This window comes from Zonotrichia leucophrys, unplaced genomic scaffold (genome assembly GCF_028769735.1).
Source record: "Zonotrichia leucophrys gambelii isolate GWCS_2022_RI unplaced genomic scaffold, RI_Zleu_2.0 Scaffold_122_136869, whole genome shotgun sequence".
Lineage (NCBI taxonomy): Eukaryota > Metazoa > Chordata > Aves > Passeriformes > Passerellidae > Zonotrichia > Zonotrichia leucophrys.
In genome coordinates, this window is record NW_026992327.1 from 67,510 (window position 1) to 91,270 (window position 23,761).

Consider the following 23,761-nt stretch of genomic DNA (forward strand, 5'->3'; position numbering starts at 1 on the left):
GCAAAGCCTCTTTAGCTTTTTTACTATATGAGGCTAATAGCTCAAGGTCTTTCTTGAACACAAGACGTATTTTATTTCATAATCGTAGTTCTTGTTCGTTATCTTCCTCAACAACTATATCCTCCCGAGGGTCCCACAACTGTAAAAGTGTCCTAATCATAGAAAATTAATCATGACAGTCAAGGCAATGTTCCTTTGCTGGATTTGTTAAACAAAAAGTTGATAATGAGTTAATAAAACCAATCAGCTCCTGGGTTGTCCGACAGTAGTATGTCAGTGCTCTGTCCACCGCTTTCGAGTATCCCTTCAGCTGTAGCAGTAGCGGTTGTAGGACCAGAAACAGTTTCTTCCCCAGTCGCTCCTTGTCCTCCTCCGTGAGGCGGTCCACCAAAGGCTGCATCAAAAACAGGTTTAGTTCACTTAGCAGGCACCCACAGAGGCCCTGTAGGTGAGGAAACACAAAGATACCCCCGACCCCAATATAATACTTTTGCAGGTTTTTCCCATAATCCTGTACTGGGGTTCTTATACTTAACCCAGACCTCTGTTTCCTTAGTATTTTCCTGACCTGACCTTGGATGATGTTTAATTGCAGGAGGGGTATCATCTTCCCCAAAAATACATAAATGATTAATTACATACAACACCTTAGCCAAACATGCTTGTGGATCTCTCAAATCTTGATGTTTTTCAATATATTGCTTAAGGGTACCGTTTGCTCTTTCCACTATTGCCTGTCCAGTAGGGGAATGTGGAATACCTGTCACATGCTTAACCGACCACTGATTCAAAAATTTCTGAACCCTAGCACTCACATAAGCTGGAGCATTATCCGTTTTGATACTTTTTGGAACTCCCATGACAGCGAAGCAACTTAACAGGTGTCTGATAACATGTATAGCTTTCTCTCCTGCTTGAGCCGTAGCCCATATGTAATGACTATACGTATCTATAGTGACGTGCACACACTTGACTTTACCAAATCTAGCTATATGTGTAACATCCATTTGCCATTTCTCATTTATTTCCAAACCCCGAGGAATAACTCCAATGCCTAAACCTATTCCACCATTATGATAACTACATGTTGGACATGCTCTAACAATAGCCTTAGCTTCTGACAAACTCAATTCAAAGTGCTTTGCTAATCCTGTTGCATTTTGATGATATCTACTATGTGCTTCTCTGGCCAATGTATGCTTATCAATAGGACAAGAGTTATCAATGGGTAGGGTAACCAATTTATCTGCACGTTCATTTCCTTCTCCTAAACCTTCAGACCATTTATGGCTCCTGATATGAATCACAGAATACGCTGCATTTCTCTCCCGTAGAGCTTTCCTTAATTGTACCAACAACTCATACAATCGTTTATTATTCACTTCCTTAATTGCTGCTTCCTCTATTCGTCTGACTACTCCTGCAACATACATAGAGTCTGTAACCACATTTAAAGGCTCCTGTAAGTTGGATACTGTCCATACTACTGCTAACAATTCCAAAGATTGTAAACTATCCGCAGGGTCTGCTGTGAGGAGTTGATGTTTCCATTGTCCTTTTTCTTGCCAAGTGACAGCAGCACGCCTTGATTTCTTTCCTGCATCTGTAAAGGCTGTAATAGCTCCTTCTATAGGGCATTCTTCTCTCAAGGGTCGAGTAATCCAGTTCCATTCTGTCATCCATTGCAAAACTTTAGGCACTAATTTGCTGGTATCTACTTTTGCAGACTATGTCAATAATGCTTCCTGTTAATCCTTCAAATTAATCAGGTACCAGTCCAAGGTTTCTTTTTCCATAGGCAATCTAATGGTAGCAGGTTCTCTACCATTCACTTCAAGAATTCTGAGACGCCCCTTTTTGATTAATGCAGCCAATTGTTCAATTTTTGAACATATTGTTTTCTTATGCTGTAATGGTGGAGACAACCATTCCAACACCCGAATCTCCCCCGTTTTCTTCTGTTGTTGAGAGAGAGCACCAAGCAGGTGGCAAGGGCTATTCCAGATAGTAAGGTCAATAGGGTGGTCGAGTTGTCGACAAGACACGTCCCCCTGTTGTACACAGTTACTGATTTGCTGCAAGGCAAGACGATGCTCCTTTGTCAGGTATACAGGAGTAGTAGGGTCAACACTCTTTAACAAAGGCCGTAGGGCTTCTAACAAATGATTTGGTATTTCCACAATGGGTTTCAGCCACTGTAAGTCTCCCAGCAACTTCTGTGCATCATGTAGAGTCTTAATGTCCAATTGTAATTCCAATTTTTGAGGTATCACTATTTGATCCATCAAAGTCCATCCCAAATATTTCCAGGGTTTTGTAGTTTGAATTTTCTCTGAAGCAATAACAAGTGAATATGCAGCAAGAGTATTTTTAATAATGTCAATCTGCAAAGAGGAAAATGGTTGTTGCTGTGCAAACAAAATATCGTCCATGTAATGATATATTATAGTTGCTGGCCATCTGCGACGTAGTGGCTGTAATGCTGCATCAACATAAAGCTGACATAAAGTGGGAGAATTAGGCATGCCCTGCAGAAGAGATGTCCATTCAAATCTTTTATCTGGTTCCCCACGATTTATTGCTGGTAAAGTAAAAGCAAATCTCTTCATATCATTAGGACGCAGGCCAATGGTGAAGAAACAATCCTTTAGGTCAATAATTAAGAGTGGCCAGTGTTCTGGAATCATAGCTGGATTTGGAAGACCAGGCTGTAAGGCCCCCATAGGTTCCATTTGGTCATTTACAGCCCGCAAATCATGTATTTAACGATATTTCCCTGATTTCTTTTTGATCACAAAAATAGGTGTATTCCAAGGGCTCGTGGAAAGTTGTAAATGTCCCTTTGAATATTGTTCCTCTACCAATTCATAAGCATGAATAAGGCTTTCCCCTTTTAGTGGCCATTGCTTAACCATCACTGGTGTATCCGTCTTCCAGGTGAGTGGAATGGGGAAAGTCCAAGCAATGGCAATTACCCCAAAGGGTGCTGATTAGTTAACACCACTCCCAATTGTGTTAAAATGTCCCTTCCAATTAAACAGGAGACTGTAGGAGGCAGTTGCACAATTGAAAACACAGCAGATATTTGTTGATCCTCAATGCACACAGACAAAGAAGGTGACCTGCTTGCCAATGTAAATCCTCCTACTCCTGTGAGCATGTTTGCTGATGGGAATAGAGGCCAATGTCGTGGCCATGCTTCTGGAGAAATAATGCTGGTATCTGCTCCTGTATCCAATAATCCATAAAGGGTTATGCTTTGACTCCCATAAGTAATTTCAACTTTTTGCTTTGGTCTATTTTGTAAATCCACAGTTAAAAGTGTAACACCAGTAGAGCCAAAACCTTTTTCATCCCGTGTTTGCCCAGTAAATGGTTGTATTCCCAATGTCATTTGTGATAGTGGTACCAATTGTGCAGTGCGTTGTCCTTTTGTTATTTTAATTGGAGGATAAAGGGTGTAAGCCATGATTTGTATTTCCCCTGTAAAGTCTGCATCAATAACTCCAGGCAAAACAAATAATCCCAACATAGTTGTAGAAGAGCGTCCTAATAATAATGTTCCACATGTTTGTCCATTTAATATAAGAGGACCCTTTACTCCAGTTGGTATCTTCTCAGGCCGATTCGTCATTAGTGTGACGTCTACTGCTCCTGCTAAGTCCAAACCGAGGCTCCCTGTTGTTGCCAGTTGCAGACAGGAGGTGGCAGCAATGTTGCGGCAGCTGGTGTCTCCGATGTCACGGCGGCAACTTGTGTCTGGGCGCGGCCCCCGTGAAGCGCGCTCTGCTGATGGTTTCCCGACCGGCGCCTACAAGTCGTAGTGTTGTGGGAGCTGGATCAGCAGTGCTGACACCAAATGCCAGTCGCTCGGCAAGCTCGGCATGTGTGTCCCTCATTGCCGCACCGGTAACACTTGATAAATGGCTTTGAACCTCCTTGCGTGAATGCCAGTGAGCCACTTCGGAGAGGAGCAAGAGCAGCTAACACCTGATTCTGAGCAGCTAACACCTGATTTTGATTAGACTCTGCCTGCTTTTGTAACCCCAATCCTAATTCCTTTAGAACTTCTGCTATGAATGCCTGCGAAGCTATTGGCATTAACGCCATTCGCTCTAATGCTTCCTCAATGGTCCAATTTGCTCCTAAAGTAGCTAACACTCTTTGGGTTGCTGAATTACTATTTTGCAAAGCACTCACTTTTTACTCCAAACTGACTAACCGTGGAACGTAGCTGGGTTAACAACTTCCAATCTAACGGAGAATATGCTGCTATATTATGCGTAAGGTTCCCCTGTGCATCATACTGTGGTGCGTATGTAACCGGACATGCAAGGCTAGAAGCTATTTTCACTGCCTCGCCATCCCCCATTTGCATTACTTCTTTTGCCAAAGCAGCCCAAGCTTCCCTCCTTTGATTAGCCATTTCCCCCCATAGATCACGGTGTGCCCCTGGGATGGGAGCTGGCTCTTTGGGGGTGCTATGCTGCCGGCATTTCGGTGCAGACACCGAGTTTTCGCACGGGGAAGGCAGTGAAGCAGAGGCTGGCTCGCGCGGGGGAAGCGACCCCCCCGCTGGAGGTGTAACCGGAGCCGGCCTGCTCGGGGGTAGCGGCGGAGGCAAAGCTGGCGGCGGAGGCGAAGCTGGCTTGCTCCCACCCCCACCATCCGACCCGCCTGAAGCCGGCGGCGGAGGCAAAGCTGCTTTGCTCTTACCTCCCCCATCCGACTTGCCTTCCCCCTCTGACAAGGGAGGTGCAGACGGTTCCACTATGTCTATAGGCAAATCCTCCACACCACTATACTGGGGACTCTTAGGCATAAGTATTCTAGTTACAGAAGGTGCTAAGGGATCATCCTCACGACCATATCCTATATTCCTCTTACGAGCTTCTGTCGCCCTTTCTGCTGCCTTTCTCTCAGAGACCTGCTGAAGTAACGCATTATACACCACCCGCCATAACTTCCCGAATTTCTTAGCTGACTTATCACCGTCTAACATTGTATCCAACACTATTTCCCCAAACTTTCTCCACTCTGATAGCTCATGAACTGTGTGCGGGTTACTAAATATACCTTTAGCATGGCCGTAAGCTAATAACCCCGGTAATTCCCTTTTTATATCTATCTCTTTTACTCCTCGCCTTTCTAAATATGAGGAGAAGAGATCGTATGCTGCTTGCCTATCGATACCTATTAATCAGCGCGCGCTGTTGCAGCTCTCCAGGCTCCGGCGGCACGTAGAGACTTGAGTCACCGTTGTGATCCTCAAGGGTGCTTTTAAAATCCGGCACCGTCCCGGCTGCAAGGACTCACACCCAACTTCCTCGACCGTGGCAACCGTGGCAAGTTCCATTTTCCTTTTAATCCGAGAAAAAAGGACAGAGATTCAGCGTTGGCCGCATAGGTTCCGCGTTGCCCGCTCAGCATTGGCCGCATAAATTCAGCGTTGCCCGCATTCTCCACCATTTGTTGCCATTTGTCGATGGAAGGAGACCAGGACATCCATTGATCATCACAGGCCCAATTTTATTGCTCAGTACGGCGGGTTAAATACAGTTCATAATGAACTTCATGCATATTGCAAAAGTTGAGCTCAGGATTGGTTAGTTACATATCAGCAGCTACACCTACTTCTGCATTCCTATGGTTCTACTTTTGATACTTTCTACATATTCTCAGGAGATATTCAGGAATAATCTCTACTCCCTATCCTCATGTTGCAGCAAGGTCACTGATTGCTAATTGCTGACATTTCCTTTCAGCTTGCTGACTGCTGACTTCCCTCTCTCAGCTTAACCAGCGGCATTATGTCAGTATGGCCTTTCTCAGCTAACCAACTATTAATAAAACTCTCCACATACCCCTGCGGGGACAGAGAACTCCCAGCTTGGCTCGCCAAAATGTTTTGCGGAGAAAAGAAGAAACCTCATAACTTTATAAAAGTTGTAAAGCTCGGTATGTTTATTTACGGCCGGACGCATGCAGAGAAAATTCTCCTCAAAAGGCATGCGTACCCCTGAAGATCTCAGGTCTCCTTTTGTCCCCCTTCCAAATGCATATGCATACAGTTTCACAATAGGTTCATACATATTCATTCCATGTGACATTTATCGCCAGCTCTTCTTTATCAAAGGAATTCCTAGGTCGGGGGCAAATTGACCTCGTGGTCTTTTCTGTTTTTCTTTCTCTGTCTCCTTGCTGTCTTGGCATGCGAGTTTTTCCTTCAGCTTTGGCCTCGCAGACTTTTCACCTCTCCTAGACACTTCACCTAATTCAGAATGGATCTCTACTCTGTCTCACTCTTGGGTAGCGGCACCATCAAAGCCAATTCAGTAAGCCTTGTTTTCCCCCCGGACCAGGATTCGTTATTCCCAAACCTTTGCAGGATGAAAAAGGAGGAGGCCATGAGCAAGAGGAAGATGTCTTGGGAGCTTAATGCAGGTGAGGAGGAAGTCAGTGCCCCTTTCCCCCTCTCTCCTGCTCCATCTCCCAGCCCAGCACGGCCCCCAGCTGCAGGACAACCCCGCTGCCAAAGCTGTCCTGCTGGGGACGCACTGGGGGGATCTCCTTGTCCTTCCCTGTGGCACGGAGGCAAATCCCATCCTCTCCTTGTCCTTCCTCCCCCAGACCAGGAGCTGAGGATGGAGAGCAGGGAGGACAAATCCCCACGGCAGAACCTCGTGGAAGAGGCTGTTTTGAGCGGCTCCACAGCACAGGAATCCAACGGGGAGGAAAAGTCTTGGAGATCCCTCACGAGGAGGGGCTGCAGACACAGATCACGGGGATCTGAGGAGGAAAGACCCACCCTGGGCCTGGGAGGTGACCGGAGCTCAGAGCTGGGGGTCCATGAGCAAGTTCCGGATGGGGAGAAGTCCCACAAGTGCTCAGAATGTGGGAAGAGCTTTAGTAAGAGATCCTCCCTGATCATCCACTGCAGAATCCACACTGGGGAACGGCCCCATGAGTGTGGGCAGTGTGGGAAGAGCTTCAAGAGGAACTCTGAACTGAGCAGACACCGGAGGATCCACACAGGAGAACGGCCCCATGAGTGTCCCCAGTGTGGGAACAGCTTCTATGACCGTCCTGACCTGATCAAACACCAGAGGAGCCACTCAGGGGAGAGGCCCTATACGTGTGGGGTGTTTGGGAAGAGCTTCAGCCATAGCTCCAGCCTGATCATCCACATGGTAATCCACTCGGGCTAGAGGCCCTACGAGTGTGGGCAGTGTGGGAAGAGCTTCAGAAGGAGCTACGAACTGAGCAGACACCAGAAGAGAAACACAGGGGAACAGCCCTACAAGTGTCCCGAGTGTGGGAAGAGCTTCTGCAAGCGTCCTGACCTGATCAAACACCAGGAGACCACGTGGGGGAAGGTCCCTACGAGTGTGATAAATGCAGGAAGATGTTTTACACCAAGTCCGATCTCATCAAGCACCAGCGCACTCACACAGAGGAGAGGCCCTTCCGCTGCCTCGACTGTGGGAAGGGCTTCCAGTACAACTGCACCCTCATCAAACACCGGTGCATCCACACTGGTGGAGCCGCTCCAAACGGCCTCTGCCACCGGCTCCTCGCTGCTCTCCATGCTCAGCTCCTGCTCGGGGGGAGCAAGGACAAGGACACGATGGGATTTGCCCCCACGGGGACAAGGACACGATGGGATTTGCCCCCACGGGGAAAAGGACACGATAGGATTTGCCCCCGTGGGAACAAGGACACGATGGGATTTGCCCCCACGGGGACAAGGACACGATGGGATTTACCCCATGGGGACAAGGACACGATGGGATTTGCCGCTATGGGGACAAGGACATGATGGGATTTCCCCCAAGGGGACAAGGACACGATGGGATTTGCCCCCACGGGGAAAAGGACACGATGGGATTTGCCCCCGTGGGAACAAGGACACGATGGGATTTGCCCCCACGGGGACAAGGACACGATGGGATTTACCCCATGGGGACAAGGACACGATGGGATTTGCCGCTATGGGGACAAGGACACGATGGGATTTGCCCCCACGGGGACAAGGACACGATGGGATTTGCCTCCCCTGCCCCCCACAAAAACCCTCCCGGAGCCCCCCGCGATGGGGTCGGGCCCAGCTCCCCCTCTCCGCTCACCTGCGGGCTCCGGGCGGCGATGCCGGCGGGGCCGGGGCAGCTGCGGCCGGAGCGCGGGAACCGCGTGGTGTTGGGGCGCCTCTTCCTCCCGGTGTTTCTGTTTCGTTGTCCCTCCTCTTCCTTTGTCCCTCCTTTTCCTTTGTCCCTCCTCCTCCTCCTCCTCCTTCTCCCCCTCCTCTCCCTCCCGCTCCTCCTCTGCTCCGAGTCCGGCCCGGACAGCGCCGGCACCCATTGCAGGCGGGGAGCGAGGGCGTGGTTATGCAAATCAGGGAGCGATCGCGCGCTCGGATTGGTGGGAGGGAGGAGCGCGGGGTTTGGACGGCGACGTCATGGCTGGAGGGGACCGCGAATGGGAATGGGTACCAGGAACGGAAAAGGGACCCTGTGGTGGTCTCAGGGGTCCCAAGATGAAGGAGGGATGAAAATTTTGACTCCGTGTTTTTATTTTCAGAAAGACGATTTATTATTTTATGATATACATAGTACAGTAAAAGAAAATGCTATATTAAAGGTATATGAAAGTAATAGAGAACTAAGATTTCATCAGAAAGCTAGATAATAATAGGAAACAATGATCATAAAATCTTGTGAGTAACCAAATTTCAAGACAGCTAAACTGTGATTGGTCCTTAATTAGCAACAACCACACTAGACCAATCAAAGATGAAATTGCTGCATTCCACAGCACCAGATAATTAGTGTTTATAGCTTAATTTTAGAGGCCATTCAGCTTCTCAGGAGAAAAAGATCCTAAGGAAAGGATTTTTTAATAAAATATGTCCATGACACATTTTATTTAAATGGAGCGTGAATACTGGACTGGGATTGGGAATCAGGAGAGGGGCTGGTATTGTGATCAGGAATCAGAAAATGGGAACGGGACAGGGAATAGAGAAATGGGAACTGGGGACAGGAATAGGAAAATGGGCACAGGACAGGGAATTTGGGAATGGCATCCAGATAGAGAATATGGGAGAGAGACAAGTATTGAACCAGGAATGGGATCTGGACTCGGATGAGAGCCGGATCCTGGACAGGGGACAGCAGGAACCAGGACGGGAGGACGTGGGGACACTGCCAGGGCAGGGGGTCCTTGATCTGCTGCCCCAGATGGAGCTGCTGGGCCTGGGGTGCCCAAAGCCCTGAGGAGCCCCCAAATCTGTCCCAGGCACCCTCAACTCAATGGACCCAGCATCCCCCTCATGGAAAAAATTACGGAAAAAATGACAGAAAAACTTTTTCTGGGGTCAGAAGTCGACAAATGTGCTCTCCACAACGGATTTCTGATCTTGGACTGCGCATGAGTTCAGGTGACCACGGGGAGCCAGGAGGATGTGGAGCCCCCAGCCAGGTGTCTTCTCAACAGGGATCAAGGAGGCTCTGCCCAGCTGGGCTCACTGGGGATGATCCAGCACGGATCCTCCCGTGTGAGATGGAGCTGGAGCAGCGCACGGAGCTCTTCCCGCCCAGGGCTGCCCTCAGTGCTGCCTCTGTAGGTGTCCGGTCAAAGTGGAGGTTTTAGAAAAGCCCTTCCCACACTGATCACACTCGTGGGCTCTCTCCCTGCTGTGGATGCGCCGGTGCCTGATGAGGGCAGAGCTGAGCCTGAAGCCCTTCCCGCAGTCACGGCAGCGGAACGGCCTCACCTCGGTGTGGATGCGCTGGTGACTGAGGAGATGGGAGCTGCTCTGAAACCTCTTCGGGCACTGATCTCACTCCTGGGGCCTCTCCCCAGTGTGGCTCCTCAGGTGGGCAGTCAGGTGGGAGCTCTGGGTGAAGCCCTTCCCACACTGGGGACACTGGTAGGGTCTCTCCCCGGTGTGGATGCGCCGGTGGACGATGAGGTGGGAGTTGTGCTTGAATCCCACCCCACAATCGGGACAGCGGAAGGGTTTCTGATCTGTGTGGATGCGCTGGTGACTGAGGAGATGAGACGAGGTGTAAAAGCCCTTCTGGCACTGATCACACTTGTAGGGCCTCTCCCCAGTGTGGCTCCTCAGGTGCACAGTCAGGTCGGAGTTCTGGGTGAAGCCCTTCCCACACTGGGGACACTGGTAGGGTCTCTCCCCGGTGTGGATGCGCCGGTGGACGATGAGGTGGGAGTTGTGCTTGAATCCCACCCCACAATCGGGACAGCGGAAGGGCCTCTCATCCGTGTGGATGCGCTGGTGCTTGAGGAGATCAGACGAGGTGTAAAAGCCCTTCTGGCACTGATCACACTTGTAGGACCTCTCCCCGGTGTGGCTCCTCAGGTGGACAGCCAGGCTGGAGCTGTCTCTGAAGCCCTTCCCACACTGATCACACTCGTAGGGTCTCTCCCCGGTGTGGATACGCTGATGGGTGATGAGGGTGCTGCTGTGCTTGAAGCCCTTCCCACAGTGATCACACTTGTAGGGCCTCTCCCCGGTGTGGATGCGCCGGTGCCTGTGGAGGTGGGAGACGGTTTTGAAGCCCATCCCGCAGTCGGGGCACTGGAAGGGCCTCTCGTCCGTGTGTGAGCGCTGGTGCACCAGGAGATCACGGCTGCTCATAAAGCTCTTCTGGCACTGGTCACACTCGTAGGGTCGCTCCCCTGTGTGGCTCCTCAGGTGGGCAGTCAGTTCAGGCCTACACCTGAAGCTCTTCCAACACTGATCACACTTGTAGGGTCTCTCCCCGGTGTGGATACGCTGGTGGGTGATGAGGTTGCTGTTGTTCTTGAAGCCCTTTCCGCAGTCAGGGCAGTAGAAAGGCCTCACCTTGGTGTGAATGAGCTGGTGACGGAGGAGATGGGAGGACCTGTCAAACCTTTTCTTGCACTGACCACACTCGTAGGGCCTCTCCCCGGTGTGGATCATCCGGTGCCTGTTCAGGGTGGAGACGCGGTTGAAGCGCTTCCCGCAGTCGGGGCACTGGAAGGGCCTCTCGTCCGTGTGTGAGCACTGGTGCACCACGAGACCACCGCTGCTCAAAAAGCTCTTCTGGCACTGGTCACACTGGTACGGTCGCTCCCCCGTGTGGATTCTGCAATGCTGCATCAGGCTGGATCTCCACCTGAAGCTCTTCCCACACTCGGAGCACTTGTGGGGCTTCTCCTCCCCTCCCTGGAGCTGCTCATGGACCCCCAGCTCTGAGCTCTGACCCTGCTCCAGGCTGGGTTTTTCCCCCTCAGATCCCGTGTGGGTTCTCTTGTGCACAATCAGGCAGGATCTCCGCTTGAAGCTCTTCCCACACTCGGAGCACTTGTGGGGCTTCTCCTCCCCACCCTGGAGCTGCTCACGGAGCCCCAGCTCGGATCTCTGAGCCCCTCCATGGCCCAGGCTGGCTCTTTCCCCCTCGGATCCCCGCGCTCTGCCTTTGCAGCCCCTCCTGCTCAGGGATCTCCGCGGCTTCTCCTCCCCGTTGGCTTCTCCCTGCCGAGCCGTGGAGCCGCTCCAAACGGCCTCTGCCACCGGCTCCTCGCTGCTCTCCATGCTCAGCTCCTGCTCGGGGGGAGCAAGGACAAGGACACGACGGGATTTGCCCCCGAGGGGACAAGGACACGATGGGATTTGCCCCCACGGGGACACGGACATGATGGGATTTGCCCCCGTGGGGTCAAGGACACGATGGGATTTGCCCCCGTGGGGACAAGGACACGATGGGATTTGAGCCCACGGGGACAAGGACACGATGGGATTTGCCCCCGTGGGGACAAGGACACGATGGATTTGCCCCCACGGAGACAAGGACACGATGGGATTTGCCCCCGTGGGGACAAGGACACGATGGGATTTGCCTCCCCTGCCCCCCACAAAAACCCTCCCGGAGCCCCCCGCGATGGGGTCGGGCCGAGCTCCCCCTCTCCGCTCACCTGCGGGCTCCGGGCGGCGATGCCGGCGGGGCCGGGGCAGCTGCGGCCGGAGCGGGGGAACCGCGTGGTGTTGGGGCGCCTCTTCCTCCCGGTGTTTCTGTTTCGTTGTCCCTCCTCTTCCTTTGTCCCTCCTCCTCTTCCTCCTCCTCCCCCTCCTCTTCCTCCCGCTCCTCCTGCACTCCGAGTCCGGCCCGGGCAGCGCCGGCCCCCAAAAGCCGGCGGGGAAGAAGGGCGTGGTTATGCAAACCAGAGAGCGATCGCGCGCTGGGATTGGTGGGAGGGTGGAGCGCGAGGTTTGCTCGGTGACGTCACGGCGGGGGGGAGTTGGAGCGTCCGGAGACAGCGGCCGGGAATGGGGACCGGGAATGGGAACAGGGACCGGCAATCGGGACAAGGAATGGGGACTGGGAATGGAACCGGGAATGCGGACAGGGAGCGGGATTGGGGACAGGGAATGGGAACAGGGAATGGGGACCAGTATTAGGGACACAGACTGGAATTAAGGAGCGGTAATGGAAATGAGGACAGGGAATGGCGACCGTGGGGTTTCCAAAGTCCTAAGTAAGCCCCAAATCTGTCCCAGGAACTCTCAACTCCCTCTGGCCCAGCATGTCCCTCACCCCCTGGAAGATCCCCCCATGTCCACATCGTTGTCTTGGTTCAACGTCTTTATTATTAACCTCGCATTTAGAAACGTGTATAAAAATAACAAAAAGAAAATGCAGGCCACGAGGAGCCAGGTGTATGTGGAGGCCCCAGCCGGGTGTCCGACAAACAAGGATCAAGGGGGCTCTGCCCACCTGGGCTCACTGGGGACCATCCTGAGCAGATCCTCCCGTGCAAGATGGAGCTGGAGCAGCGCACGGAGCTCTTCCCAACCAGGGCTGCCCTCAGTGCTGCCGCTTCTGGTGTTTGGTCATGCTGCCGCTTGTGGTGAAGCTCTTCCCACACTGGGGACACTGGTAGGGTCTCTCCCCGGTGTGGATGCGCCGGTGGATGATGAGGGCAGAGTTGTGCCTGAATCCCACCCCACAATCGGGACAGCGGAAGGGCCTCTCGTCCGTGTGGATGCGCTGGTGCCTGAGGAGATGAGACGAGGTGTAAAAGCCCTTCTGGCACTGATCACACTTGTAGGGCCTCTCCTCAGTGTGGCTTCTCAGGTGGACAGTCAGGTGGGAGCTGTCTATGAATCTCTTCCCACACTGATCACACTCGTAGGGCCTCTCCCCGATGTGGATGCGCTGGTGCTTGAGGAGTTCAGACGAGGTGTAAAAGTACTTTTGGCAATGATCACACTTGTAGGGCCTCTCCCCGGTGTGGGTCCTCAGGTGGGCAGTCAGGCTGGAGCTCTGGGTGAAACTCTTCCCACACTGGGGACACTGGTAGGGTCTCTCCCCAGTGTGGATGCGCCGGTGGGCGATGAGGGCACAGTTGTACTTAAATCCCACCCCACAATCGGGACAGCGGAAGGGCCTCTCATCCGTGTGGATGCGCTGGTGCATGCGGAGATGAGACGAGGTGTAAAAGCCCTTCTGGCACTGATCACACTTGAAGGCCGTCTCCCCGGTGTGGCTCCTCAGGTGCACAGTCAGGCTGGAGCGGTGTATGAAGCCCTTCCCACACTGGGGACACTCGTGGGGTCTCTCCCCGGTGTGGCTGCGCCGGTGTTGGTTCAGGGCAGAGTTGCGCCTGAAGGACTTCCCGCACTCACAGCAGTGGAACGGCTTCTCCTCAGTGTGAATGAGCTGGTGACTGAGGAGACTGGAGCTGCTCCGAAATCGTTTCCTGCACTGACCACACTCGTAGGGCCTCTCCCCGGTGTGGATGCGCCGGTGCTGGTTGAGGTGGGAGACGCTTTTGAAGCCCTTCCCGCAGTCGGGGCACTGGAAGGGCCTCTCGTCCGTGTGTGAGCGCTGGTGCACCACGAGTTCAGAGCTGCTCATAAAGCTCTTCTTGCACTGGTCACACTCGTAGGGTCGCTCCCCCGTGTGGCTCCTCTGGTGGCAAATCAGCTGGTGCTTGGACATGTAGCTCTTCCCGCACTCCCCACACTCAAAGGGCCTCTCCCCGGTGTGGCTCCTCAGGTGGGCAGTCAGGCTGGAGCTCGCTCTGAAGCTCTTCCCACACTGGGGACACGCGTGGGGTCTCTCCCCGGTGTGGATGCGCCGGTGGGTGATCAGGGCGGACTTTTGCCTGAAGCTCTGCCCGCAGTCACGGCAGTGGAACGGCCTCTCCTCGCTGTGAATGAGCTGGTGACTGAGGAGAACGGAGCTGCTCAGGAACCGTTTCTTGCACTGACCACACTCGTAGGGCCTCTCCCCGGTGTGGATGCGCCGGTGTGTGTTGAGGTTAGAGACGCTTTTGAAGCCCTTCCCGCAGTCGGGGCACTGGAAGGGCCTCTCGTCTGAGTGTGAGCGCTGGTGCACCAGGAGATCAGAGCTGCCCATAAAGCTCTTCTGGCACTGGTCACACTGGTACGGTCGTTCCCCCGTGTGGCTCCTCAGGTGGGCTGAAAGGTTGGAGCTCGAGGTGAAGCTCTTCCCACACTCCCCACACTCATAGGGCTTCTCCCCGGTGTGGATTCGCTGGTGGATGACGAGGCTGCACTTTTGCCTGAATGCCTTTCCACAATCGGGACAGCGGAAGGGCCTCTCCTTGGTGTGAATACTCTGGTGACTGACGAGATGGGAGTTGGTGTAAAACCTCTGATGGCATTCAGCACATTCAAAGGGCTTCTCCCCAGTGTGTCTCCTCAGGTGGACAGTCAGTGTGGACCTACACGTGAAGCTCTTCCCACACTCGGAGCACTTGTGGGGCTTCTCCTCCCCACCCTGGAGCTGCTCACGGGGCCCCAGCTCGGATCTCTGAGCCCCTCCATGGCCCAGGCTGGCTCTTTCCCCCTCGGATCCCCGCGCTCTGCCTTTGCAGCCCCTCCTGCTCAGGGATCTCCGCGGCTTCTCCTCCCCGTTGGCTTCTCCTTGCCGAGCCGTGGAGCCGCTCCAAACGGCCTCTGCCACCGGCTCCTCGCTGCTCTCCATGCTCAGCTCCTGCTCGGGGGGAGCAAGGACAAGGACACGATGGGATTTGCCCCCGTGGGGACAAGGACACGATGGGATTTGCCCCCACGGAGACAAGGACACGATGGGATTTGCCTCCCCTGCCCCACAAAAACCCTCCCGGAGCCCCCCGCGATGGGGTCGGGCCGAGCTCCCCCTCTCCGCTCACCTGCGGGCTCCGGGCGGCGATGCCGGCTGGGCCGGGACAGCTGCGGCCGGAGCGAGGGAACCGCGCGGTGTTGGAGCGGTTCTTCCTCCCGGTGTTCCTGTTCCTTTGTCCCTCCTATTCCATTGTCCCTCCTCTTCCTCCCCCTCCTTTTCCTTTGTCCCTCCTCCTCCTCCTCCTCCTCCTTCCCCCCCTCCGAATCCGCTCCGAGTCCGGCCCGGGCAGCGCCGGCACCCAAAAACAGGCGGGGAGCGAGGGCGTGGTTATGCAAATACAAGAACGGTCGCGCGCCGGGATTGGTGGGAGGGAGGAGCGCGGGGTTTGCTCGGTGACGTCATGGCTGGGACCGGGATCGGGGATGCGGACCAGGAATGGGGACAGGGACCAGGAAGGAAAAGGGACCCTGTTGTGTTCTCAGGGCTCCCAGGATGACGGAAGAGATGAAAATTTTGACTCAATTTTTTTATTTTCAAAAAGCTCATTTATTATGTTATTATCGATATACTTTATTAGAAGAAAATGCTATATTAGACCTCTAATAAAAGAATACAGAAAAGGATTTCATATTAAGGCTTGAAAGGAATAGAAAGGAATGATAAAAGAATCTTGTGAGTGACCAGAGAGTCTGAGACAGCTGAGCTTTGACAGGCCATTAATTACAAACAAATACACGAGACCAATCAAAGATGAAATTGCTGCATTCCACACCAGCACATGCTTATTATAAAAGTTTCATTCTGGGGCCTCTCAGCTTCTCAGAAGCAAAAGATCCTAAGGAAATGATTTTTTAATAAAATATATCTATGACAGAAGTGTGAATACTGGACTGGGAATACAGGAGAGAGCCTGGGATTGGGATCAGGAATCAGAAAATGGGAACGGGACAGGGAATAGAGAAATGGGAACTGGGGACAGGAATAGGAAAAAGGGAACGGGACAGGGAATACGGGAATGGCATCCAGATAGAGAATATGGGACAGGGACAAGTATTGAACCAGAAATGGGATCTGGACTCGGATGAGAGCAGGATCCTGGACAGGGGACAGCAGGAACCAGGACGGGAGGACGTGGGGACACTGCCAGGGCAGGGGGTCCTTGATCTGCTGCCCCAGATGGAGCTGCTGGGCCTGGGGTGCCCAAAGCCCTGAGGAGCCCCCAAATCTGTCCCAGGCACCCTCAACTCCATGGACCCAGCATCCCCCTCATGCCCATCCTTGTTTCAGTTCAACGTCTTTAATACTGCCCCCCTGGGCTCACTGGGGACCATCCAGGGCAGATCCTCCCATGGTGGAGAAGACATCCAAGCCTATCTAGTGTTGCTGAAGGCCACCACAGGTTGTAAAAAATGACAGAAAAAATAACAGATAAAAACTTTTGATATCAGAACGTTGACAAATGTGCTCTCCACAATGGATTTCTGATCTTCGACTGCAGATAAATTCAGGTGACCACGGGGAGCCAGGAGGATGTGGAGCCCCCAGCCAGGTGTCTTCGCAACAGGGATCAAGAGGGTTCCTCCCACCTGGGCTCACTGGGGACCATCCAGAGCAGATCCTCCCGTGTGAGATGGAGCTGGAGCAGCGCACGGAGCTCTTCCCACCCAGGGCTGCCCTCAGTGCTGGCTCTTCTGGTGTTTGGTCATGGTGCCGCTTGTGGTGAAGCCCTTCCCACACTGGGGACACTGGTGGGGTCTCTCCCCGGTGTGGATGCGCCGGTGGGCGATGAGGGCAGAGTTGTGCTTGAATCCCACCCCACATTCGGGACAGCGGAAGGGCCTCTCGTCCGTGTGGATGCGCTGGTGCTTGAGGAGTTCAGACGAGGTGTAAAAGCTCTTCTGGCACTGATCACACTTGTAGGGCCTCTCCCCAGTGTGGCTTCTGAGATGGATCGTCCGGCTGGAGCTGTCTATGAAGCCCTTCCCACACTGGGGGCACTTGTAGGGTCTCTCCCCGGTGTGGATCCTCCTGTGTGTGACGAGGGTTGATTTCTCTTTGAATCCCACCCCACAATCGGGACAGCGGAAGGGCCTCTCGTCCGTGTGGATGCGCTGGTGCACAAGGAGATCAGACGAGGTGTAAAAGCCCTTCTGGCACTGATCACACTCGTAGGGCCTCTCCCCGGTGTGGCTTCTGAGGTGGACAGTCAGGGTGGAGCTGTGGGTGAAAGTCTTCCCACACTGGGGACACTCGTGGGGTCTCTCCCCGGTGTGGATGCGCCGGTGGACGATGAGGTGGGAGTTGCGTCGGAAGCTCTGCCCGCAGTCACGGCAGTGGAACGGCCTCTCCTCGGTGTGGATGAGCCGGTGACGGAGGAGGTGGGTGCTGTTGAGGAACCTCTTATTGCACTGATCACACTCGTACGGCCTCTCCCCTGTGTGGATGCGCTGGTGCCTGTTGAGGTGGGAGATTCTTTTGAAACCCTTCCCGCAGTCGGGGCACTGGAAGGGCCTCTGGTCCGTGTGTGAGCCCTGGTGCCCCACGAGTTCAGAGCTGCTCACAAACCGCTTCTGGCATTGGTCACACTGGTAGGGTCGTTCCCCCGTGTGGCTCCTCTGGTGGACAGTCAGAGTAGAGCTCGAGGTGAAGCTCTTCCCACACTCGGAGCACTTTTGGGGCTTCTCCTCCCCACCCTGGAGCTGCTCTTGGACCCCCAGCTCTGAGCTCTGTCCCTGCTCCAGGCTGGGTTTTTCCTCCTCAGATCCCGTGTGGGTTCTCTGGTGCACAATCAGGCAGGATCTCCTCTTGAAGCTCTTCCCACACTCCGAGCACTTGTGGGGCTTCTCCTCCCCGTTGGCTTCTCCCTGCCGAGCCGTGGAGCCGCTCCAAACGGCCTCTGCCTCCGGCTCCTCGCTGCTCTCCATGCTCAGCTCCTGCTCGGGGGCAGCAAGGACAAGGACACGATGGGATTTGCCCCCGTGGGGACAAGGACACGATGGGATTTGCCCCACAAGGACAAGGACAGGATGGGATTTGCCCCACAATTCAGGATGGCATTTGGGATTTGCCCCACAAGGACAGGATGGGATTTGCCCCACAATTCAGGATGGCATTTGGGATTTGCCCCCATCCCAGGACAGGATTTGCCCCCACGCCCCCATTTGCCCTCCCCAGGCCGAGCTGGCAGCTGCCCCAGCACACAGAGGGTTAAAAGGGGCCCTGCCTTCCTCGAGATTTCCTGAAAAATCTCTTTTTTTAGGGTTTTTTCCCCTCTCCTGAGCAGCTCAGGAGCCTCTGAGGAAAAGATAAACAAGAATTATCTGCGGCTGCGGAATGCAAGAGGCGCGGCCGGGATTGGGCCGCACTGGTTGTTTTTAATTTGTTTTTAATTTGTTTTTAATTTGTTTCTAATTCATGGCCAATCACGGGGAGCAGGCTCGGATTCTCTCAGGGTCAGCAGCTTTTGATATCATTCCTTTCAGGATTTTTTCCTTTTGAGCCTTCTAAAGAAATCTTTTCTTCTATTTTTAGTATGGTTTTAATGTATAATTTACTTTAAAAATAATATATATCTTTAAATATACAATTTTAATTATTAGCTATATTTATACATACAGTTTTATTAAATTATTTTCTTTAAATACAATATATATCTTAAAAATATAATTTAAATTAATATATTAATATATATAGTTTTAATATATAATTCTCCTTAAATATAAAACAATATAAAAAGATAATAAACACATTTTAATTAATATATTAATATATATAATTTAATTATATGATTTTCTTTTAATATAATATATATCATAAAATAAAGAATATATTTTAAAGTAAGACATTGTTTTTATATATAATTTTCTCTTATTATAATATATATAAAATAATAAATATAATTTTATTTAATATCTATATTAATATCTATGGGTTTAATAAATAATTATCTTTTAATATATAATAAAATAACAACTATAATTCTAATTAATATATATACTATTAATATTTATTTTATTTTAATATAATATCTATCATAAAAATATATTTTAGATAATACACATTATAATATAGGGAGTTTTAGTATATAACTTTCTTTTTATATATCATCTATCATAAAATAATTAATTTTAATGTAATATACATCATAAAATAATAAATCAGCCCCATAAAATAATAAATAATAACTAATACAAAATAATAAATCAATGCTTCCAGTTCCCTCTCAGCGCTCCCAGTTCCCTCCCAGCGCTCCCAGTTCATTCCCAGCGCTCCCAGTAAGACCGAGCTCCCCCATCCGCGCTCACCTGCGCGCTCCGGGGCTGATGCGGCCGCTCTTCCTCCCGCTCCTCCTCTTCCTCTGTCCCTCCTCTTCCTCCTCCTCGTCCCCCGTGTCCCTCCTCCTCCTCCTCCTCCTCCTTCTCTCGCCCTTGCTCCTCCTTTCCTTCCTCCTCTGTCCCTCCTCTTCCTCTCGCTCCTCCTTCTCTCCCTCCTCTCTGCCCTGGGAGCGATACTGGGAGCTCTGGGGGCGATACTGGGAGCGCTGGGAGGGAACTGGGAGCGCTGGGAGGGAACTGGGAGCGCTGGGGGCGATACTGGGAGGGCTGGGAGGGAACTGGGAGCGCTGGGAGCGGTACTGGGAGCGTTGGGAGGGAACTGGGAGCGCTGGGAATGAACGGTGAGCGCTGGGAGGGAACTGGGAGCGCTGGGAGCGATACTGGGAGCGTTGGGAGGGAACTGGGAGCGCTGGGAATGAACGGTGAGCGCTGGGAGGGAAGTGGGAGCGCTGGGAGCGATACTGGGAGCGATACTGGGAGCGCTGGGAGGGAACTGGGAGCGCTGGGAGCGAACTGGGAGCGCTGGGAGGGAACTGGGAGCGAAGAGCGCCGGGCGGGGCCGGCCTGAATGGACGTGGTTATGCAAATCCGGGAGCGATCGCGCGCTGCGATTGGTGGGCGGGAGGAGCGCGGGGTTTGCTCGGTGACGTCGTGGCCGGGTTGGGGGGGGGCGGAGCGTTCAGTGAGAGGGGAGCGAGAATGGGAATGGGGACAAGGAATGGGAATGGGGACAGGCAATGCAGACACGGAGCGGGAATGGGGACAGGAATGGGAAAGGGGACAGGGAATGGGAAATGGGGACAAGGAATGGGAAATGGGGACAGGGAATGCAGACACGGAGCGGGAATGGGGACAGGGAATGCAGACACGGAGCGGGGATGGGGACAGGGAATGGGAAATGGGGACAGGGAATGCAGACACGGAGCGGGAATGGGGACAGGGAATGGGAAATGGGGACAGGGAATGCAGACACGGAGCGGGAATGGGGACAGGAATGGGGACAAGGAATGGGAACTGGGGACAGGGAATGGGAAATGGGGACAGGGAATGCAGACACGGAGCGGGAATGGGGACAGGGAATGGGAAATGGGGACAGGGAATGCAGACACGGAGCGGGGATGGGGACAGGGAATGGGAAAGGGGACCGGGAATGGAAACCGGGAATGAGGACCGAGAATTGGGAGAGGGATTGGGAATGGGAACCATGGGGTGCCTAAAGTCCTGAGGAAACCCCAAATCCATCCCAGGAACCCTCAACTCCCTCTGGCCCAGCATCCCCCTCATCCCCTGGAAGATGCCCCCATGTCCCAAACCTCGTCTTCGTTTAATATCTTTTATTTCTAAACTCAGATTTAAAAAGCACAAAGAGAAAATCCAGGCCACGGGGAGCCAGAAGGATGTGGAGCCCCCAGCCAGGTGTGCTCCAAACAGGGATCACCTGTGCTCTGCCCACCTGGGATCACCCAGAGCTCTGAGACCATTGGAGCTGGACCAGATCACAAAGTTCTTCCCACCCAGGGTGGACTCTAATGCTGGGTGCGTTGGTGCTTGGCCAAGGCGAAGTTCCTGGAGAAGCTCTTCTCGCAGTGGGGACACTTGTAGGGCTTCTCCCCGGTGTGGGTGAGCTGGTGCTTGCGGAGTTCGCCGCTGCTCACAAAATTCTTCTGGCACTGATCACACTCGTAGGGCTTCTCCCCAGTGTGGCTCCTCAGGTGGACAGTCAGGCCGGAGCTGTCTGTGAACCCCTTCCCACACTGGGGACACTCGTAGGGTCTCTCCCCGGTGTGGATCCTCCTGTGTTTGACCAGACCTGACTTGTACTTGAATCCCACCCCACATTCGGGACAGCGGAAGGGTTTCTCATCCGTGTGGATGCGCTGGTGCATGAGGAGATCAGACGAGGCGTAAAAGCTCTTCTGGCACTGATCACACTTGTAGGGCCTCTCCCCGGTGTGGATCCTCCTGTGTTTGACGAGGGTTGACTTCTCTTTGAATCCCACCCCACAATCGGGACAGCGGAAGGGCCTCTCATCCGTGTGGATGCGCTGGTGCTTGAGGAGATCAGACGAGGTGTAAAAGCCCTTCTGGCACTGATCACACTTGTAGGACCTCTCCCCGGTGTGGCTCCTCAGGTGGACAGTCAGGCTGGAGCTGTCTCTGAAGCCCTTCCCACACTGATCACACTCGTAGGGTCTCTCCCCGGTGTGGATACGCTGATGGGTGATGAGAGTGCTGCTGTGCTTGAAGCCCTTCCCACAGTGATCACACTTGTAGGGCCTCTCCCCGGTGTGGATGCGCCGGTGACGGAGGAGGTGGCTGCTGTTGAGGAACCTCTTATTGCACTGGTCACACTCGTACGGCCTCTCCCCGGTGTGGATCATCCGGTGCCTGTTGAGGTGGGAGACGGTTTTGAAGCCCATCCCGCAGTCGGGGCACTGGAAGGGCCTCTCATCCGTGTGTGAGCGCTGGTGCACCACGAGATCACGGCTGCTCATAAAGCTCTTCTGGCATTGGTCACACTGGTAGGGTTGCTCCCCCGTGTGGCTCCTCAGGTGGACAGTCAGTTCAGGCCTACACCTGAAGCTCTTCCCACACTGCTCACACTTGTAGGGTCTCTCCCCGGTGTGGATGCGCTGGTGGGTGATGAGGTTGCTGTTGTGCTTGAAGCCCTTTCCGCAGTCAGGGCAGTAGAAAGGCCTCACTTCGGTGTGAATGACCTGGTGACGGAGGAGATGGGAGGACCTGTCAAACCTTTTCTCGCACTGATCACACTTGTAGGGCCTCTCCCCGGTGTGGATCATCCGGTGCCTGTTCAGGGTGGAGACGCGGTTGAAGCGCTTCCCGCAGTCGGGGCACTGGAAGGGCCTCTCGTCCGTGTGTGAGCGCTGGTGCACCACGAGATCACCACTGCTCATAAAGCTCTTCTTGCACTGGTCACACTGGTACGGTCGCTCCCCCGTGTGGATTCTGCAATGCTGCATCAGGCAGGATCTCCACCTGAAGCTCTTCCCACACTCGGAGCACTTGTGGGGCTTCTCCTCCCCACCCTGGAGCTGCTCATGGGGCCCCAGCTCGGATCTCTGAGCCCCTCCATGGCCCAGGCTGGCTCTTTCCCCCTCGGATCCCCGCGCTCTGCCTTTGCAGCCCCTCCTGCTCAGGGATCTCCGCGGCTTCTCCTCCCCGTTGGCTTCTCCCTGCCGAGCCGTGGAGCCGCTCCAAACGGCCTCTGCCACCGGCTCCTCGCTGCTCTCCATGCTCAGCTCCTGCTCGGGGGGAGCAAGGACAAGGACACGATGGGATTTGCCCCATGGGGACAAGGACACGATGGGATTTGCCCCCGTGGGGACAAGGACACGATGGGATTTGCCCCCGTGGGGACAAGGACACGATGGGATTTGCCCCCACGGGGACAAGGACACGATGGGATTTACCCCATGGGGACAAGGACACGATGGGATTTGCCGCTATGGGGACAAGGACATGATCGGATTTGCCCCCACGGGGACAAGGACCAGATGGGATTTGCCCCCACGGGGACAAGGACACGATGGGATTTGCCTCCCCTGCCCCCCACAAAAACCCTCCCGGAGCCCCCCGCGATGGGGTCGGGCCCAGCTCCCCCTCTCCGCTCACCTGCGGGCTCCGGGCGGCGATGCCGGCGGGGCCGGGGAAGCTGCGGATGGAGCTGGGGAACCGCGTGGTGTTGGGTCGCCTCTTCCCCCCGGTGTTCCTGTTCCATTGTCCCTCCTCTTCCTTTGTCCCTCCTCTTCCTTCTTCTCCTTCTCCCCCTCCTCTTCCTCCCGCTCCTCCTCCTCTCCGAGTCCGGCCCGGGCAGCGCCGCCACCCAAAAGCAGGCGGGGAGCGAAGGCGTGGTTATGCAAATCAGGGAGCGATCGCACGTTCGGATTGGTGGGAGGGAGGTGAGCGGGGTTTGCTCGGTGACGCCATGTTGGGGGGGTGCTGAAGCGTCCGGAGAGAGCGGAGCGGGAATGGGGAGCGGGAATGGGGACAGGGACCGGGAATGGGGACAGAGAATAGGAACAGGAACCGGGAATGGGGACCGGGAATCGGGACAATGAATGGAGAGCGGGAATGGGAATGGAACCGGAAGTGCGGACAGGGAGCGGGACTAGGGACAGGGAATGGGGACCGGGAATGCGGACCAGGAACGGGAACACGAAATGGGGACCAGTATTGGGGACCAGGACCGGGAATGGGGACAGGGAATGGAGACCGGGAATGGGGACCCAGACTGGGGATAAGGACCGGCAATGGGAATGGGGACAGCGAATGGGGACCGTGGGGTTCCCA

General features: G+C 53.8%; 2 protein-coding genes and 1 pseudogene across 2 annotated transcripts; all 3 read right to left on the minus strand.

Annotated features, from left to right (window-relative positions):
* Positions 1-8,631: 8,631 nt before the first annotated feature.
* On the minus strand, positions 8,632-19,522 carry LOC135460901 (zinc finger protein 208-like; annotated as a pseudogene).
* Positions 19,523-19,525: 3 nt separating this feature from the next.
* Positions 19,526-20,734, minus strand: LOC135460902 (uncharacterized; the record flags this gene model as incomplete). Its single annotated transcript, XM_064737871.1, has 1 exon — positions 19,526-20,734. A coding segment is annotated over exon 1 (1,209 nt), but the record flags the coding sequence as incomplete, so codon positions are not given.
* Positions 20,735-20,776: 42 nt separating this feature from the next.
* On the minus strand, positions 20,777-23,249 carry LOC135460905 (zinc finger protein 420-like). The gene is made up of 2 exons (XM_064737875.1): positions 23,084-23,249; positions 20,777-22,713 (listed from the first exon to the last, which is right to left on the minus strand). Exon 2 carries the CDS (start codon positions 22,702-22,704, stop codon positions 20,977-20,979), a length of 1,728 nt encoding a protein of 575 aa, XP_064593945.1. The 5' UTR covers positions 22,705-22,713; positions 23,084-23,249; the 3' UTR covers positions 20,777-20,976.
* Between the last annotated feature and the right edge of the window lie 512 nt (positions 23,250-23,761).

Coding starts and splice junctions, on each gene's coding strand:
- LOC135460905 (XM_064737875.1), bottom strand. CDS start 22,704: ATGGAGAGCAGCGAGGAGCCGGTGGCAGAGGCCGTTTGGAGCGGCTCC.